Source organism: Ostrinia furnacalis, unplaced genomic scaffold, assembly GCF_004193835.3.
Source record: "Ostrinia furnacalis isolate ACB-3 unplaced genomic scaffold, ASM419383v2 OfSCF0049, whole genome shotgun sequence".
NCBI lineage: Eukaryota > Metazoa > Arthropoda > Insecta > Lepidoptera > Crambidae > Ostrinia > Ostrinia furnacalis.
Genome location: NW_021130288.1, coordinates 159,847 through 179,212, shown reverse-complemented (window position 1 = coordinate 179,212; position 19,366 = coordinate 159,847). Strand labels below are relative to the sequence as shown.

Here is a 19,366-nt window from a genome sequence, read left to right as displayed (position 1 = left end):
CAGACGACTTGTGCAATTAGCTGCATTGCGCGCACGCTGCTGCATTTTGGACGGGCTATTTACATAGATGTATAAGCAGTAGGCTTGAAGCGACTTTAAGATCGATTGTGCCACAATTTTGTAATAATGGCTTGTACTTGCTTTTATGAGCTTTTTAAGCTAGTACGAGTAGTAGGTATGCCTGAATTTATCTTTGTTTAACCGACTGTTTTCTGGAAAAATGAAGTTGAAGTGAATCCAAATACCTATTACATTTTTATACTATGGCTTGGTTATTTTTAATTATTTGATCGTAGCCTATAGTTGACTTACTGCTTTGCTACAAAATGAATTAGGTTGAAGTGGAGGCTAACTCGGCTCTGAAATTGGCGTCTAGAAACTGAAGGATGTTGCTTAAACTTTGGGACACTTAAGAAGACCTAGCAAGGATTATATTGTCTTATGCTCAATGTCCTATCATGATTTGTAACAGTAAGCTTACTGTTCGTATATTATTTGGACTAGACAATTTGATAGAAAGAAAGAAAGAAAAAATGTTTATTCAGTATCATCGACAATACACTTACAATACAATTTATTTGATGACCGCCTAGGAATCTCTTGTATGTAAATGAACGTCGCTTTAGGTTCAATTTGCTACGGCTCTGTTGATTTACTGTGGAGAATAACACTTGTCAGTTTAGATAATTTAGATCTTTGGTGCCATCATATTGCATTCCAGTGTAAACTGTAGAGATCATAGCTACGAAAATGTCTTGTCTAGGTTTCTCTACATAGGGTGGGTGTACCAGTAACAAACCGAATAAGCGACATTTCAAAAGTAATTTTGATATTGTGACTCAATTATTACAACAATACCTAATTGCAAAAAAAAGAATTAACTACTCCTTGTCTATCATAGAATCAAACTAAGTAGCTTATTCCAATTTTCTTAATAGCTGTAAGGTTTAGTTTTATTTAACAATCAATGTGGAAAGTCGCAATGTGCCTTAGGTTGACCAGATCGTACAAGTCGTGTTTGTCGCTTTTATTTATGACTAATGATTGGTAGAAGTACGGCAGTGCTACCAAACGTAACAAAAGTGGCGGGAAATTCGACAGATTGTTATATTTTGATGTGAAATTAGAAATGGTGTACTACAGGTTCCTGGTGTGGGACTGGTGCACACACCCTAGTTTGTGCTTACCAGGAATTTACGTTAGGTGTTCCCGCTATACCGCTCAAGTATATCTTACGGAAATCGAACTAGCGATCTCAAACATTATTTCCTCAACCATTGCACTAATCCAGGGGTCGGCAACCTTTTGAGTCGGAAGAGCCAAAAATTACTATTTACAAAATTTCAAATTTTTAAAGAGCCACAAAAATTTTTCTTGCCAACAATAAATAGCCTCTATAGTTACTTTCATAAAGTTTGTTGATAAAAAAAAGTAATCTATCTATTCATAAGAAAAATATCTATTTAAGAAAAGAGAGTATAAGTAGCTGAGAGATAGAAGTAATGCCTAAACCTCGTTAAATCGTTTCAGAACATTTTTTTTTTATAAAATAAATAATATTTGCGAATGGAACTAAAGAGCCGCAGCCTCACATCCAAAGAGCCGCATGTGGCTCGCGAGCCGCAGGTTGCCGACCCTTGCACTAATCGGTTATGTTACTAATATGTTTGTGTTTGTGCAGGGTGGAGGGCGCCGTGAGTGCGTCGCGGCTGGGTGCGCGTGCGGCCGGGGCCCGCCCGCCCCGCCCGCGCCGCCCGCCCCCGCCCCGCACCCGCTGCGTGCCCTCGACCTCATGCAGCCGCCCTTACTCAGGTAACACTCGTCTGTAACACTACATGCAGCCGCCCTTACTCAGGTAACACTCGTCTCTCTGTAACACTACACGCAGCCGCCCTTACTCAGGTAACACTCGTCTGTAACACTACACGCAGCCGCCCTTACTCAGGTAACACTCATCTGTAACACTACACGCAGCCGCCCTTACTCAGGTAACACTCGTCTGTAACACTACACGCAGCCGCCCTTACTCAGGTAAAATTCGTCTGTAACACTACTACACGCAGCCTCCGTTAGAGAAAGGGGCGGGCGGGGCCCCGCTAGAGAAGGGCCCCGCCCGCCCCCGAGCCGCCCTTACTCTGGTAACACTCGTCTCTAACACTACTACACGCAGCCTCCGTTAGAGAAGGGGGCGGGCGGGGCCCCGCTAGAGAAGGGCCCCGCCCGCCCCCGAGCCACCCTTACTCAGGTAACACTCGTCTGTAACACTACTACACGCAGCCTCCGGTAGGGGGCCCCGCCCGCCCCCGATCCGCACCCGCTGCGCGCCCTAGTCCTCATGCAGCCGCCCTTACTAAAGTAACACTCGTCTCTCTGTAACACTACACGCAGCCTCCGTTACGGGGCCCCGGCCGCACCCACTGCGCGCCCGCGACCTCATGCAGCCGCCCTTACTCAGGTAACACTCGTCTCGTCTGTAACACTACTACACGCAGCCTCCGTTACGGGGCCCCGCCCGCCCCCGCTACGCGCCCTCGTTTTCATGCAGCCGCTCATACTCAGGTAATCATCAATCTTTAACATTATAACAAGGCAGATATGTACCATCCTAGACTGCAACACGACTGACTGACGATAATATCATTATTATCGTCAGCCCAAAGCAGTTCATTGTCTGTCTCTCCCAATTTACCTTATCTTACTTACGCTTGTCGTATCCAACTTTCTTCATCACTCTACTCCACGTTCTACTGCTTCCTGATGAAGTGCCAGACTAGATTTATATTTATTATTAGGTATCTGACATATTATGACTCGATCAAACAAATATTGCTGATTTATCAACGTTTTTCTACTGTAGTTTATTTGGAAGACAAAAAAATGATTAGTTATAGTGAGATGTTCAAGGCCCTTAACCTCGCTTTATCTCCCCAGGTCAAACCCCCTGTACACAGAGGAGGAGGAGCAAGAGGTAGTGATAATCGTGGACTCGCTGGAGGACCCAGCGGAGGGGGACGTGCCGGACGCGCCCCGCACCCCGCGCCGGGCCCCCTCTACCTCATCAGGTCAGTGGCTTCTAATCTTTTTTTTTATCCACAACGAGGAAGCTCTTGGCTTGTATCTCACCTGGGGTGGAATTGTGTAAAGCAATCGTAATCATTTGACAGTTCATAACGTACGATTATTCTGTCCAACGCTTTGTTTAACTGACTTTATCGTACGTTATGAACTGTTAAATGATTACGATTGCTTTACACAATTCCACCTCTGATGGTAATAAGTGACGATCAGGCCGAAGGTGCAAGCGAGCTTCACCCGGAATCCTCAACCACGGAGGAACTGGCTATCTAACTGCTGGAACACAACTATGCTGTTAACATTATTGTTATGGCGACAATCTCTAAACTAATCCTGAAAAACGATATTTTCTTTTAACGCTTTCGTAGAGTAAGGACTTCTAGTGACGAGTCGAACTTATGGGTTCGATATTTAAATAAAAAGTTGCTTTATGCAACCACTTTCAAAGAAAGACAAAAGAAAAATAATTTATACAATGCATAAATGAAAAATTCCGCTTAAATAGGCCGATTTGTTTAGGAAATAAGAAAAAAAACAATTGAACCAGAAAAGGTCGACCCTAGTAAGTGCCGTAATTTCAAATTGAATACATGAATTAATTTTTGAACCAAAATAGCACCCATTAAGCATTGGTCATGATCTAGGACATGTTCTACAAGATGATTGACATTTTCTTAGCTAGAACTGGTAACCTGTGCTCTGTTAGCTTAGAACATTTCAACCTGAAAAGAAAATAATTATGATTCCATGCTTCGGAGGACACATAAGTTTTTAGACCGTTTTTTTCAGCTTTTGTTAATTATTTGTTTCCACAGGCTATGGCAGCGGCGGGGGCAGCCACGGCCGGGTGTCGCCCTCGATGCCAAAGAGCGAGTACCCAGAGCCGGCTCGCAGGCTGTCCGGGTCGGACAAACCCGACGGATCTCACACCACCTCCGATTCGGACAGCCCTGTATGCACGCTCTCGAGGAGCTTGAAAGAGGATATCAGGTCGTGTTTAGGGGGATGCAGGTTAGTGGATAACTTGAGTATTTAACGTAGTGTAATTATATGAAGTTTTTACTGAGCAATTGATGTAAGACATTAGTCTTGACCTTTTTAGGCCATCAGTTGCAGAGCATTTGGATTGAAAGCATTACATATCTACATGTATCTATGTGGAAATCCTTAGAGGAGACCTTTATCCAGCTGTGGACGTCATTTGACTTAAACCTACTTATCATCATCTTTCAAAATGTTACGAAGCTGAAGATATCATCATTATCATCAGGTCATTTAGTACCTACTGCAAGATGAGGGTCATCTAGTTATTCACAAAGAGGCAAATGGAGGGATTGGCATACACTCCCACGCTGGCTAGAGGAATTGGAGTTGGAACAGAAGAAGTAACACTGGACTAGTACCATGCCAACTTTCTTTCCCACCGCTGCAACTCCTGTGTAGCCAGAATCTACAGCTTGACGTCTAATAAATACCCAACCAGTGAAGGTCACGTAGAAAAGGCAGAAGAAGTAGTTATGTTTAGTCAACAAGACAAACAAGATAGGTATTTTAGATTTCGACTTCAAATAAATGAAATTATTCTCAGATGGGAGAAAGACGTAGGCGACGTGGTGGAAGCAGCGGTACGGGGAGCGGGGGGCATATCGGCAGCGCGTGCGCGCCTCCACGCGGCGCTACTAGCGTTGCACGAGCCCCCGCGCGTGCCCAACCGGGGCCCTTCGCTGCCTTACTGCGGCCCTGGCGTGCGCCCCGGCGACGTTACTATGATGCCGAAGAATACGGAGATGTCTTTGTTGGTGAGTCCTTTTACTTTTTATGGCTTATTTTATGCGTCAATTAACTGTAAGGGAATCTTATCAAGAATTTCGTTCCTGAAAGTAAACCGCTAAGGGCGGTGTACAATCTATCATAATTTTTTACGTAGTCGCTAGCGAGTAGGTACGTTTAATGTAAACTCATGGGAAGCATAGCACATTCGAACCCTGGAAAGTGAGCTAACTTGTAAGAAATATATCCAATCGTTGTAGTACCTACCTATAACGTAGCATGACCTGCATGACATGTGTAGTTGATTATGGAGTTACCATGCATGGGGTCCTCATAATAGGGCTCTGGTATTGGATTATTTTAAATAATTAGATATAAAACCTTCAAATAATATTTAACTGTATACACCCACTTTACAATTTTCATATTACTATTTAGACACGTAGTTACAATTTTAATCTTAAGACACAAAGCCGCCATACAATATTTTAAATTAAATTTACAACGGCCATTGTAAGTGCGTTACAAACAAAGCTTAAGGGCATAATAGCAATTAATTCTACCATTATTTTATCAATAGTCCGTATTATGGCGCAATTATAGCCCTTCGAAGCCCTCAGCCGTGGGCCAAAACGATTATTTTAAGTGCATCGTTTCGGAAACCAGCGGTTTATGGGCTGAGTCGTGACGAAACACAGGCCCTAATAATCTATAAGGTTATATTTAATTACCTGTCAATATTATATTGGTAGAGTACAACGGTAGAGTCACGGAGCCCTTCGACGTCGTATCCAATCAAATGAGGATTTTTTTAGAACATAATGTATGTGTATGGATGCACAAAATGCACATGGCCAAACACTGGTAACTTATGTAGTTATCGTAGAGGCTACTCGTATTTTACAACACAAATGGATATTCTGACGTGCTATTGACTGTAGAAAACACCTAAAATTATGAAACTTACTGTTTTTTTTTTTCATTTTTATCCAAATGTAGAGCCAACGTGTCCGTTTCTCAAAAAAAAAAGAGTATGACAATTAAACTCAACTCAAAACAGTTTAATTTAACTGGTGTTTGAATATTTAGCCTAACAGAGCAAGTATTTGGCCACAATCGCACCCGGTGTTAAGTGGGATGCAGTCTAGGATGGTGTACCATCCTAGACTGCATCCTAGCTTATGTATATCTGCCCTGTTTTATACGGCCGTGTTTTAGCGAGACACTTGATATAAACTTTCTGAAAAAGCTAGAAATATTAAATTAATGACATGATAAGAAGGAGATTAAAAAACTGCAGTAACCGTCGCTGAAGCGTTAAAAGTTGTTAAAGTGTACTTTATCAGCTGATTAGCAGAATATCAACAAGACACAAGAGTCGTGACTCTGTCATCAATTACGGCCGATATTTTTAGTAAATCAGACCTACTTTATCTCTTTCTATTGTAACATCAAACTTAGTGATTATTGCGAAGAATTTCAATGGGACAGCCTCTAATTTGGTACTGGCATTGAGGCGCTTCTCGTGTAATTATATTATGCTTTGAAAGGTAGTCTCTACTTAGCTATAATCATGTCTATTATTTCGAAATACCGCAAGATGGATTGACAAACTCCTAATAACAGTTATTGGCCATAAAACGTTTAATTGGTTGCTAACTTATTATAGTAATGAGCATTGTGTAGCTACTACCCACACCACTAAGTACTTCTTTAACTTAAAGGTCTAAAGCTTAACTCAGTGCCTGGGGTATTGGAGCGGCACGGGAGGGTATTTTTGGGACTTCAAACGGGTTAGTAGTAGTTTCGCACGATTTTCCTTCGCACGAATGTGCGAATCGTCCCCTTCCAAAAAAAAATTTTTTCAGTAGGCGTTTCACCCGGATTTAAAGTACTAAAAACGGGTGCGAATCGACCCCTTTGAGAACTAGTAATCGCATACTAATAGTTCAAAAAAGAGGCGATTCGCACGCGATTTTAATACTTTTAATACATACGGGCGAAACGCCTACTAAAAAAAAATTTTTTTTGATAGGGGACGTTTCGCACATTCGTGCGAAGGAAAATCGTGCGAAACTACTACTAACCCCTTCAAACACGGCTTCAAAATGCTTCATGAATATGCTCTGTTACGTCATAATAATGACGACTGGCTTGCGCAGCGACCCAAAGTGAGACAATAAGAGCCTCAAGTTCTTTATTTCGGTTGAATCATGGTGAAGTAAAAACATGACGGTACATAAAAAATAACAAAGTCGTCCCAAGTGCGCTTGCTTCACCGCACGGTCATCTTCCATTCTTTAATTAACGGGACTATTCCCACCTCTCGTTCCCAACACTGCAACTCCTGTGTAGTCAGGATCTACAGCTTGACCGCCAATAAAAACCCAACCAGTGAAGTTTATCCCGGGGGAAAGTTAAACTGTCATTGGACCCGCAACGAAATTAATCAGAAGAAAATAGGAGTAGTTCGAAGTTAAGGTTCGACTTCCCTCCATTATAAAGCGGATGACTGGTGATAATTCTTTCATTCTTAAAGTAGTAGGAAGTATAACTACCTAGTTTACTTCTTTGCTAATAAAAATTGGACATGATAATGAATTAAATTAGAGTTAGAAAAATAACAAATTTCGAATTCATAATAATAAAATATATCCTTCATCCATAACCCTAGTCCATTCTCCAATAACTGCAATAGCTCCTGTGCACAGGCTGGGGATGGTCTCTGACTACATCCCATGATATAGTCAGAGACTAGATCCAGCATGTGCACCACTTTCACTTTTGTCGATTATTTTGCGCTTAAAACGGCCTCCACGTGTTGGATCTGTATCCCCACGCAAGCCTTATAAAGGACCGGGCCACTTTTGACCCGTGAGCTCCAAAAGCGTACAAAAAATATATTAAAAATTCAGATTATAAGCACACTTCCGTCTCTACCAATGATTGTTTTTAAGGAAATGTAGCGAAAAATTGCATCACATTTTAATTTCAAGGTAATTAAACCACTTTGTGTGCACCTGCTGGGAATCAATCCCAGGTTCTCTGGATGTCCCTTTTAGTGCATCAATTCATCATCATCATCATTTCAGGACGTCCACTGCTGAACATAGGCCTCCCCCAATGACTTCCACGTCGCACGGTTGGTAGCGGCATGCGTCCAGCGCCTTCCTGCTATTTTTATTAGGCCGTCGGTCCACCTTGTGGTAGTACGTGGCCTCCACTCCAGAACCTTGCTGCCCCATCGGCCATCAGGCCGTCAGTGCATTAATTAGGATATCAATGTTTAGGATGTTGCGTTTATGGTGTAGTCAATGGTAGAGTTGGACTTTACCAACTCGGAGGTAGGATTCGACACAAAGCGAACTGAATATAACTTTGTCGGGGAAGGCAAGGTGGTTACAGTTCAAACCAGAAGAAGTAGTACCTAATTATATTTGTGATTAATTTCTTTGTTCAACCACAGCTGATGGAAGATACCAATTACACACAGAAGCATTTTGTGGAACGCTTGATACCATCGGCAAAACGCACGGAAATTGCCGACGCTTCCCGACCGAATTTGCATACGATATTACAAAAATAAGACCGGGAGGAAATATTAGAGCATGGCCATGACAATGCTGGGATGTGTTTATAAATAAGGCTGTAGATAAGCCTTATCTTAATGAGCATTCTAAATACCACAAAATCCTCGAAAATTAAAACATTGCAACATTTGTGTGGCCGCAGCCTTACAATATTGCAACACTACTGTGACCGCAGCCTTATGTATCGCGAATATATTAATCGACTAGCCATTTAGTATCAATATCTGCATTAAACATCGGACATTGATTCACTTACATAATTTAGATAAGGACAGGCTAACGAAAAAAGCAAAGAAGCAACTGTATCACACGAAGGTCTCTATGACTATCTATTCACACAACGAGTGAAATAATAGACATTATGCTTTGGAACTGAAACTGGAATGGAATACAGATATATTCTATTCCAGTTTGAAACCGATATTATTTTGGAACAAATATAAAATTGGTCCAGAGCTGGGCTCTGATGTAAGATGCGCAAATATTCCGTGTTACTGACATAATGACAGGGCGGATTTACCAGTAGCCTAAGTAGGCTGCAGCCTGAGGCGGCAAATTTTAGAGGGCGGCAATTTTGGGGCCAAATGTCTGTTAAAAAATCAAAACCCTACCGGCGACAAATCTGTAAATCCGCCACAGAGGTGCTATAGAAGAAGACACGATAAAAAAAAAAGAAAAGAGATGTACAAAAACGACTAAAACTCTGTAATAAAGTTTCTACGCTTTTCCTCTTTCACCTTAAAGACATGAAAAGTAAACTTCAATCACAAGAGGTGGATGCGAGCCTCCCAAATGACTTGCGATTGTAGTTACGAAATGCCTTGTAACAGACGTTGAGCAGAAAATAACAATATAATGTAATTACTAACAAGTGCTTCTTCAAACGTATTTAAACACTTCAACGGTACTTGTCGAAGTCAATCACTTTCAAGAATGTATTTTGCAAATTACATGCGATGATGTAGGTTTGAAAATATTCGATGTTTATGATATTGCTACAGCAGCGGGCATGTTTTTTTTAAACAATATTAGTAATTTGTTGTTGCACAAATTACTAATAGTCCCGTTAGCCTCTCGTACTAAGCTAAAATGCTTGTGTCACGAATGGGCTGGGGCTCACCACAATAGCCGGGCGTCAGCGGGGTTCGAACCCGCATTCCTCGGATTACCAGTCGGCCAGTCCGACCCCTTCACCGTTTGGCTATCGTGGCTTCAATTTATTAAACCTCTGTCCTATCATTCGTTTTGGACTGTAGGGAAGTCGGTCTTTTAACTTCGAACTCCTCCTATGTTCTTCTTAATAACTTCGTTCGGGCCCAAAGGCAGCAACAAAACCTTCATTGGTTGTGTTTTTACTGGCGGTCAAGCTGTAGATCCAGAAAAGCACTGCCCAATTGGCTATTACAATATGCCCTGCGTGCCATTTTATTTAATGTATCTTTATTTTTTAAATAGACTCATTTTTTACAGAGATATTGTTCGCGAACCCTGGCAACCATTCGACTAAACAATTAACACATTTCTGTCTTAATTCGCTCCAAAAAAGGGCGTAATTTACTTAATATCAGATTGTCCTTATCCGATACTTGTTTTAACACTTTCATTAGCGTTGCTTAAAAATTCGTAAATGCGTTACCAATTTTTTAATTTCATGCTAAATTTTAAGATATTTCCATACAAATTAAGCGGCTTTTCGAAATGTATTCTGTACCTTAATATCTTGACTTCAATTTAATCTTAAAACAACGTTTATGGTTGCCATAATAACGGCAGATACGATCGTAATTTAATACTGAAGCGATGCAATTGGAAGCAGAATGTTAATACTTCATGTGCATTAATGATCGGGGTTAATTAATTTTACTGCAGAGGCACGGTACCGTGGGATGCTCAAGATTAGCATAGAGCCCAATTTGCAGTTTCATACCTCCTTCAGAATGTATGTAGAGTTTGTTGAAATTTGATTGGGAAACAGTCTATGAAAAATAATAATCTATATAAAAGGCAACCGTCTGATTGACATGAGCCGGAAGCCGTAGTGTGGGCAGGCCTCCTACTAGGTGGACAGACGATCTGGTGAAGATCGTGGGATGTACCTGGAGCGGGCATCGCAGGACTGGTCGTTGTGGAAATCCTTAGGAGAAGCCTTTGTCCAGCAGTGGCTGAAACGAAATGACTGATTCTTCAACACACATCTAAAACCACTGAACGGATTGCGAGTTTAGAAAGAAAGGATTTCCAATTTTTCACCCTGTATGTATCGAAGACGTGGGCAAAATCTAAATATAATATTAAATAATACCTTGTAAATAATGTCTCAAAATCCTGTTCAATATTCCAATTTATTGCATAAGATTGTATTGTTATAGATGAACGGCGCACGCGCAGCCAAGTCGGTCATTGCTACGGAAAGGACGTGGAAATAATCGCAATTGTCTTATTTAGTATTCTGCTAATAACCAAGCTCTGGGTTTTTGAAGGGCCGACATTCATTTGTGTCTTTTTCCAACGAAATATGTCCTATATACGAATGCCTTTTGCCAAGTTCACCAGTTTTTCGTGAACTTCAGAGTTTAAAATGTCTATAGTCATAGTCATAGTCTTAAATGTTTATTGCATCATGTTGGTACATTTGGATCTTGTATATTGTGTGTCGTTCCCGGGAAAAAATTCTAGATGGGGAAAATTTTGCGGTAGCTTTCTCAGAATATTAGGGTAGAGACCCGATTTCTAGAGAAACCGGTACTTAGTTTGAACACTTCGTATTTACCGCGATATTACGTTGGATTTTTTTAAAGTATAGTGTAGGTGCTTAGTACATTCTTCTTAAATGATAATCTGTTATTATTATATTCACGAGATCCATCGATAGCGTGCGTGCGCATACGTAGTTTAACGTAACTATCGCGTGTTTACTTTTATCTTTTCTAATAAAAGAGACCCTAGCTTCTGTCTGCGACTTCTCTGCGGTATTATAAGTAGGTACTGCATTATGTGTATAAAGATGGAGAAATTATTTCGAATTCGATGTGCACTTCTATGGGGTACAAGATCTCATGTATTTTGACAAGTTTATTTTGCCAACTTTACCTGTGAATACTCCCAATGTTTCTAGAAAGCATAGAATTAGAAAAAACCTTCCGTAAAATCCACAGTTTCCACTTGTTTTTGTTGGGTGTCGAATTATCGATATAGAATTTTCATTATTACCAATTTATCTATTTCTTTCAAATTATAATGAAATCACGATTATTTATCTATTAACAATCATCATTATTATTAAGCTACCCTTGATATTTGGGCGGCAACACTCGACATTGAATTATAATCAAGGTGCATCCATTTCTGCATAATCTGTCAGTCTCAATAAGTTTTTTTCCGACCTCAATATGCATTGTAAGTGTTCCGGTATTATGAACGTGCATATGAAAATGATTCTAACGCCCGTATTCACAAACGATGCTTGCTTAAGTGAAGCAGCAAATCGGACGCACAGCGTTGAATAGATCTCTGCGATTGGATCGTGTTCGACTCTGTGCGCCCACGCCACTAAACTACTACGCTACTAAAACTCTTCACGAATGTTTAACTATTTTGTATTGTAGTGATACAATGTTTCTTGGGTCTTTTCTGAAATTTTAAGGGTACTTCTCATTTACACTCAAATTTGATGGTCACACAGTAATAGTTCATAAACGGTATAAGTTAGAACAATAACTTTGAAATCAGATGATAAAACATCTATTTAGCTACATACAAAATAAATTTTATCGTAATAGAAGCAAAAATAATACGAAAAAATCACATGAAACGATAAAAAACGGGGTCATTTTTCGCGTTCTCATCGTGTCACACCTTCGGTTGCAATGGAACATTTGGTTACTGCATTCACAATTTTCATTCAATTTGTGTGTATCATATACTAAAATCATCGTAATTAAATATACTTTCCACACAACAGTCAAAAAAATATCTTCTTATAATTATTTTGAATTGGGAAAGCGAAATACGTTGGTCACACGATTTTAGGTACCTAAAATTTTGAGTAATAATACAAAATTGCCGTTAAACCGAACACCAGCAACCAATCACAGCATTCTATTCGGTTAACGTCAGTCGCGCTTCGACCATTGGGGAGGTGAGATAGGTCGATCGTCGCTCCGCGAAAAAAATACGTAACTTTTTGTGATTATCCATAGACATACCGTCGCTTGCTTGAACAATATTTTCTACCTCTAAAATTTAAACAATTTAATTGAAACTTTGCCATTGAAAACTTAACATGTTAGACTTATTTGTGTAGTATTCAACTTGAACCGTTAAATTCAAATTTAAGGATAATTCATAAAAAACTAAAATTTTCGTCACCTTCGTGGCATCACCTTCGTGGTGTTTTATACACGAAGGTGATTTTAGGCCACGAAAGTGATTTCTTGCTTTGGTTTATTTTAAAATATAGTGACTGGTGTTTATGTTTTTACAATATTTTAATAACTAATAAATTATACGTGGTAAGTAGAGATCAGTACATCAATAAATAAATAAGGGCCTCGTATTTTTGTTGTCTGTCTGTATGTATGTCTGTATATGTGACTGTGTAGGTATCTGTTTGTAAGATAAATTTAATCTGAAGTTTGAGTTATAAAAGATTGGAATAAAAATTATTTTTGAAAAACAAGCTTTTAATGCGCTAAAAAGAATAAAATAAAATATAAATTGTTTCAAACCCATCAACTTATTACTTTACTCAATTTATATGACTAAAAGCTAATCGCGAGATTTACTTGTGCAAATGAGGAGAGAGCAACCCACAGGTTGAAAAACACTGATCTAGGCCAACGTACTCTTTAAGACGAATTAAATGAGCCCAAAGTCAACGGGGCTGTGTCGCTTTATTGCGGAGTTCCTATGGCCACCTTCCACTCCATCATCAGACTGGTTAACATATAAGTAGGATTGAAGTCATACTCGATGAGGTAGTGTCGCTTTAGTGCGGAGAATTCGTATGCCCACCTTTCAGCTCCATCATCAGACCCTAGTTATCATATGTGATTGAAGTGCTCGTCAATACGAATTACCAAACTTGACGAAGTTGTGTTGTTTTATTACGTAGTTATTATGGCTACCTTCCAGCTCCATCATTAGACCCTAGTTATCATTATAGGATTGAAGTTCTCGTCAATACGAACCAAATGAGCCCAAACTCGATGAGGTTGTGTCGTTTCAGTGCGGATTTCCTATGGCCACCTTCCGGCTTCATCATCAGACCCCGGTTACCATATAGGATGGAAGTTCTCATCAATACAAATCAAATGAGCCCAAACTCTATGGGGTTATGTCGTTTTATTGCAGAGCTCCTATGGCTACCTTCCAGCTCCATGTCATCATAATATTGCATTGTCATCCGACTTACACATGCATGAAAAATTTCAGCTCAATGGGAAACCGGGAAGTTGGTCAATTTTAAGTTGCAAGATTTGCCTACACCAGACATGTGAAAGTAAATAAAAGCTTGCAATAATAATAAAATACGAGGCCCTATGGCCAAAATAAAAAAAAAATTGTTGAGGGACTGATAATCAGTAAGAGTTCTTTTTTATTGAGGTTCTAAATCCGTTTTTTGCTTCATTAGCATTTCAGAATGCCACCAGTGTCACCCTTAAAACCAATTGCGTATAATCTTGTAACTTAGTAGATGAGTTAATCGGTAAAATTGTATCTTGTATTTAAGTAGGTACCTATTTATATTATGTTATTGCTATTTATCTATGAAAATAAGACAAAATATGTGTTATATAAACACTTAAGAGTCATTTACAGTAGTAAAGTTTGAAAAAAATATTGCTGTGAAATACAGAATCACTTTCGTGGCATCAAAAAATTCAAAACGTTAAAGCTTCCAAACGAGACTCACTATTTGACTGATTTACTGAGAATGCAATCTTCACATCAAGCGCTACAATTTTTGTTTACAAAAAGTTCAAATAAGTTAGAAATAAAATTCGCCACGAAGGTGACGATGAGAACCGTGGCGATGAGAAATACCCTTAAATTTTCTAGAATTTTTTTCTGAAATTTTCAATGCTGTCTGTCTATTTTATTATGATTCATGATAAGTTAGCCGGCTGACAGACGAAGTATCAATTTCAATATTGAAACTAAAGCACAGGCACTCGGGTGTGCCTACACATCTCGGGAAACACCTAGAAATGGCAGCGTAGGACCGGTGGACATCTTTTGGTTGAAACTAACCAAATAATGAATACGCACAGTAATTATTCCATCAATTTTTATTGAAACGTCATCAACATTTTTTAATACTTTTACAAATTCTTTATAAGTGTTCTTTTCACCGAGTGTGGCAACTCGGCAACACTCTCCAAAATAAATGCATATTCGAATTTTTGCATAAACCCATAAATAAAGTTTGACCACAGATTAGACAAGACAGCCGACAATGTACATTATGGTGTTGTAATTAAGGTTGCAAATATAATTCCTATGCGTACAAGCTAGTGTTGCCACATCGCTCGGACTACATTCACTCTGCAAAGTGGAAATATTCCGTGTTGCAACACTTGTACAGAGACCACAAATATATGCGGCTCTCAAGATTATGTTGATGGATTAAGTTAATCTTCTGGTACTAAATGAGGTAGAGGAATTGCTTTGAACTACTCTGGTATCAGATTTATGACCCGCCATAGACCAATATTTAAGACTCTCCTACGGAATGACGGCATAGGAATTCATGATCGTATTCAAACCAAATGAGATTTTTGTCTTAAAAATATTTTTTATTTCTCTTCTTAGCGTGATGCTATGGTATCGCTTCCTGGGTTTGATTTGGATTTGTTTTTTTTTTAATTATGTAAAAGTCACATCGCGCATTAGCGTTCCCTTTACGAGACTACTCTAGTCGAACCGTGTGCCTGGAGCCTAGGACTTCTATTCTTCCCTTCTGCAACTGCTCCACTATATTCCGACTGACTAATGCCCGTTTTCACCATCAATCCTTAATTTTTAAGTCATCATCATCATTTTCAGCCATAGGACCTCCACTGCCACTACTGAACATAGGCCTCCCCCAATGATTTCCACAATGGCCGGTTGGTGGCGGCCTGCATCCAGCGCCTTCCCGCTACCTTTATGAGATCGTCGGTCCACCTTGTCGGTGTACGTCCTACGCTTTCCGGTACGAGTTTTGAAAACAAAATTCCTGTTAAGTGTTTCCATAGGGGTCACTTAAAATTAGGGATTGATGATGAAAACGGGCATAAGTAACTCAAAAGCGCTCACAACTTTACAAGAAAGATTCGCGAATATAGTGGACACGTACTTGACAGTCGTTCGGGCAAAGATTTCTTACATTATTTATTTGATGTGTTGTAAATTATATGGAAATATAAACACCAGTAAAGTTTTTAATCAAATTATTACGGCCGGTCTTTACTAACTAGGTACCATGTTATGTTTTGCAACTGTACTTGTTTATTTGTCTAATAGCGTCCAATTGTTATTTAGACCTTCACAACCAAAGCATGCAGATGCCATTTCTGCCAATGCCATGCGTAACAAAGCATAAAAGTTTTATTTATCACAAAATCGGTGCATGTAGATGCTATCGACAATCGTTAGTTTGCCCAAAGGTTAACTCGGACTTACGATTGTTATCGACTTCGATTACACAGTACTTAGCCCGTAATGACCAATAAAATGTAGTTTATGTCTTGTAGCCCGCAGACACGCATGCGTTAGCTATAAATTGTTATAATTTGAACACAAATAAATCTATTGTTTAAAGCAGAGTGAACATTGGACAAATAATAAAAAGACAACCGCGGGCCGATGTTCTACTTACTGAAGACTTAACAATCTCTAAATAGCCTTATTTTAGACTGCTTTTGTATTTGTGTCTCTCTCCCACAGTTTTCAGGCTTTTTCAGGTAATTTTATATTCTGCTAAGTATAGTCATTAATTTTCATTTCGATAGATCACGATCACAAGTTTATTTATTTTATTGAACGAGAAATTGCTTAGTTTCTTGCTAATATACAATTTTCAGGATGAATTTAGAAAGATAGAGATATCTGAACTTTGGTAACGCAAGCATAAATATCATAAAAAGTATTTTATTAACTACTAGCTGACCCGGCGAACTTCGTACCGCCTTAGCGTAGAGATTTTCTTAATATTTTTTTCCGTAAGAACCATCCTTGGACTTCCACAAACATTTAAAAAAAAGAATTATCGAAATCGGTTCAGCCGTTCACACGTGATGCCGTGACAACGCGAAACGGGTTTCATTTTTATATATATAAGATAAGATAAGACAAAAATACCCCAAAATTGTTTGCAAAACTTTCGGGAAAGGTGGGGCTGGAAGAAATCATACTCGTAGTAGCAACAAAAGGTTATCGTCGTTGCATAAAGTTAAGTACTCATTATTATACAACGTTATCTAATACGTTAGCGCATAGTAATGTGCGCCTACGCATCATTTCTTTGCGTGCACTTAGCTTCGATAGGGGTGGCACAAATACACACTGAAACTAACCGCATTGCTAGGTTTGGTTCTGTAGTTGACTAAAAGATGTCTGTACCGTATACCTAATAGATTTTTTCTACGTACCTACAATTGCGATAAATTCACTTTGAAAGACAAGAAACATCGGAAATTAGTTTAATTTCGTAGTCAGTTAACACACATTAACACTTCTGTGATAGTATCACATGTCATGGAAGTTAACCAGAGTGTCCAGATTTTTTTTGCCATAGCATAGAGGAGAAGAAGAAAAAGAAGATATTTTTTGGGTTCGTAGTATAAAACAACGCTCAAAACTCATTTCAATCTGTCATTGATTCTGTCCCTGTCATTCGTCTAAATTCTCTGTTTGAAATTGAATTAACTCGTTATACATATTACGAGTAGTTAACAACCCTAAAAAAATAGGGCAACCAAACCTGTTCGTTGCGAATTTCTTCGCGCATCTTCTGATTGCATGATTGAGTAACGTATGATTTATGAACTCACTAGCTTTTGTCCGCGACTTTATCCGCGTCAAGCAAATGTAGAAAAGCGGCCCAAATAGGAATCAAACCTAAGACTGCTTGCACTTAAGATTATTAGTGTTATACTTTTAATATATTTATCTTGTTTGTTCCAACTGTCAACATCTGTGGCCTGGCGATCTGTGTTACAGGTTTCTTTTCAGGCGCCAGTCTCTCACAAGTAATAGGAACTAAACTAATGGCCATTTTCACCATTAATCCCTAATTTTTAAGTGACCCCTATGGTAACACATAACAAGAATTTTGTTTTCAAAGCGGTCCCTTAAATATTAGGGATTGATGGTGAAAACGGGCATTAGACTATTAACATTAAGACCCTTGTATTTCAGTTTCCTATTTTGGGAAGAGAGAAATAAATGCTTTATTTATTTATATATTAAGACCCCTGGCGCTTAAGGCGTCTCTATTTCTCTACATCAAATGTTAAAGCCACATTTTTAACGTAAGCAGAGACAAGTCCAACCAGTTTAGTGTTGTAAGTGGACTAAACAATTACTTAAGAGCTCACTAGTTTGAATATTGTGAAAATATGGCGTACCCACAGATAACATAATTCATACCCATCATGATCCGCACTCCAGTAAGAACAAACAGCTTATTATCAGAAATAATTCTGATTAATATTGTCTATTTCCAATGTTTCAAATTTTTCGTTTCCCAACTGGAATGGAAACCAGGACATACAGGTAGAGTAGAACTTTATATTAACTATCTTCAACTGCAACTTCACATACCTCTGCCGACTCTTTCAGGGAAAATTCAGGCATGATGTTAAGTTTTTTTATAATATTTCTATTTCCGAAAAAAAAAAAACACTTTTAACGCTCGATTCAACCGAAGATTTATTTTAGAAGCAGTTGCAGAAAACCAAGGACGTAGTCCACTTAGAGCACAAGCCCGAATAGAAACTAGCTTACCTACCTACTTAGTTCACAAATAGCACCTGGGTGCTCTTCGCTTCTGAGTGTTCTTGGTTGTTCAAGAATTGCCCGTTTTTGTTGCGCTGTGGTTTGAAACTAGCACACACAGAGACCCGTTACACAGTGACATAAAGTAAAATATTTTAAATATTGTCAAAAGCGTAATCATTTTTACCATTTACCACTAGTTATGTACGAACTAGTTTGTCATAAAAGGAATTCCACATTTACAACTCTTGCGTAACATGAAAGAAACAATAAATCTTTTAAATATCTTTTAAATGCAGGATAAGGTCCCAATATCGCAATAAAACACTCGAAAATTGGTTAAAAGGGTATTCTGAACGATTTTTAATTAGTTAAGCAATTGTAATTTACGAGAACCGAAAAGTAATTGTTTAAAAACTTCTTTTATAACGTTTTTCTTTACGCAGTTGCAAATTGCTATTTGGCGTTTGCAAAGGTAACTAAATAAACAAATAAACGAGTTAATTTTCAGTTAGTACATAACTATGTTAAGTAGCTACTGTCCCATTACTTCTTCTTTACATAGTATAAAAACAAAGTCGCTCTCGCTGTCTGTGTGCTTCGATCTTTTTAACTACACACTGGATTAGATAGAGTGCTTCAAGAGGATGTATGATTAGTTGATACACATACATAGCACCTGTGCGAAGCCGGGGCAGGTCGCTAGTACCTATTTATATGCAACTTTACGCTTAAAGGTCAGTTTCTCATAGTACACCTACTTTAAATACTGATGCTGAACTTAAAAAAAAAATTGGCATAAACAATTCTTTTGGACCCTAATTCAAATAAAATTAAAGTTCACAATATGTCTTCACTGTTACTAGATTTAAGTAGCAGTAACTGAAATTGACAACGATTGTCACTGAAAAATGATTGATCGTATAGCCTTTGTGGTCCACGACAGCGAT

At 38.8% G+C, this 19,366-nt stretch overlaps 1 protein-coding gene across 1 annotated transcript in view; it reads left to right on the top strand.

The window, feature by feature from the left end:
* Positions 1 to 1,741: 1,741 nt before the first annotated feature.
* The window catches only part of LOC114355554 (uncharacterized), a 36,794-nt gene continuing 19,169 nt past the window's right edge, over positions 1,742 to 19,366 (top strand). The window contains exons 1-4 of the mRNA XM_028308507.1: positions 1,742 to 1,812; positions 2,932 to 3,062; positions 3,891 to 4,086; positions 4,664 to 4,874. Coding sequence (XP_028164308.1) covers positions 1,793 to 1,812; positions 2,932 to 3,062; positions 3,891 to 4,086; positions 4,664 to 4,874 — 558 coding nt within the window. The 5' untranslated portion in view covers positions 1,742 to 1,792. The remainder of the gene's footprint in view (positions 1,813 to 2,931; positions 3,063 to 3,890; positions 4,087 to 4,663; positions 4,875 to 19,366) is intronic.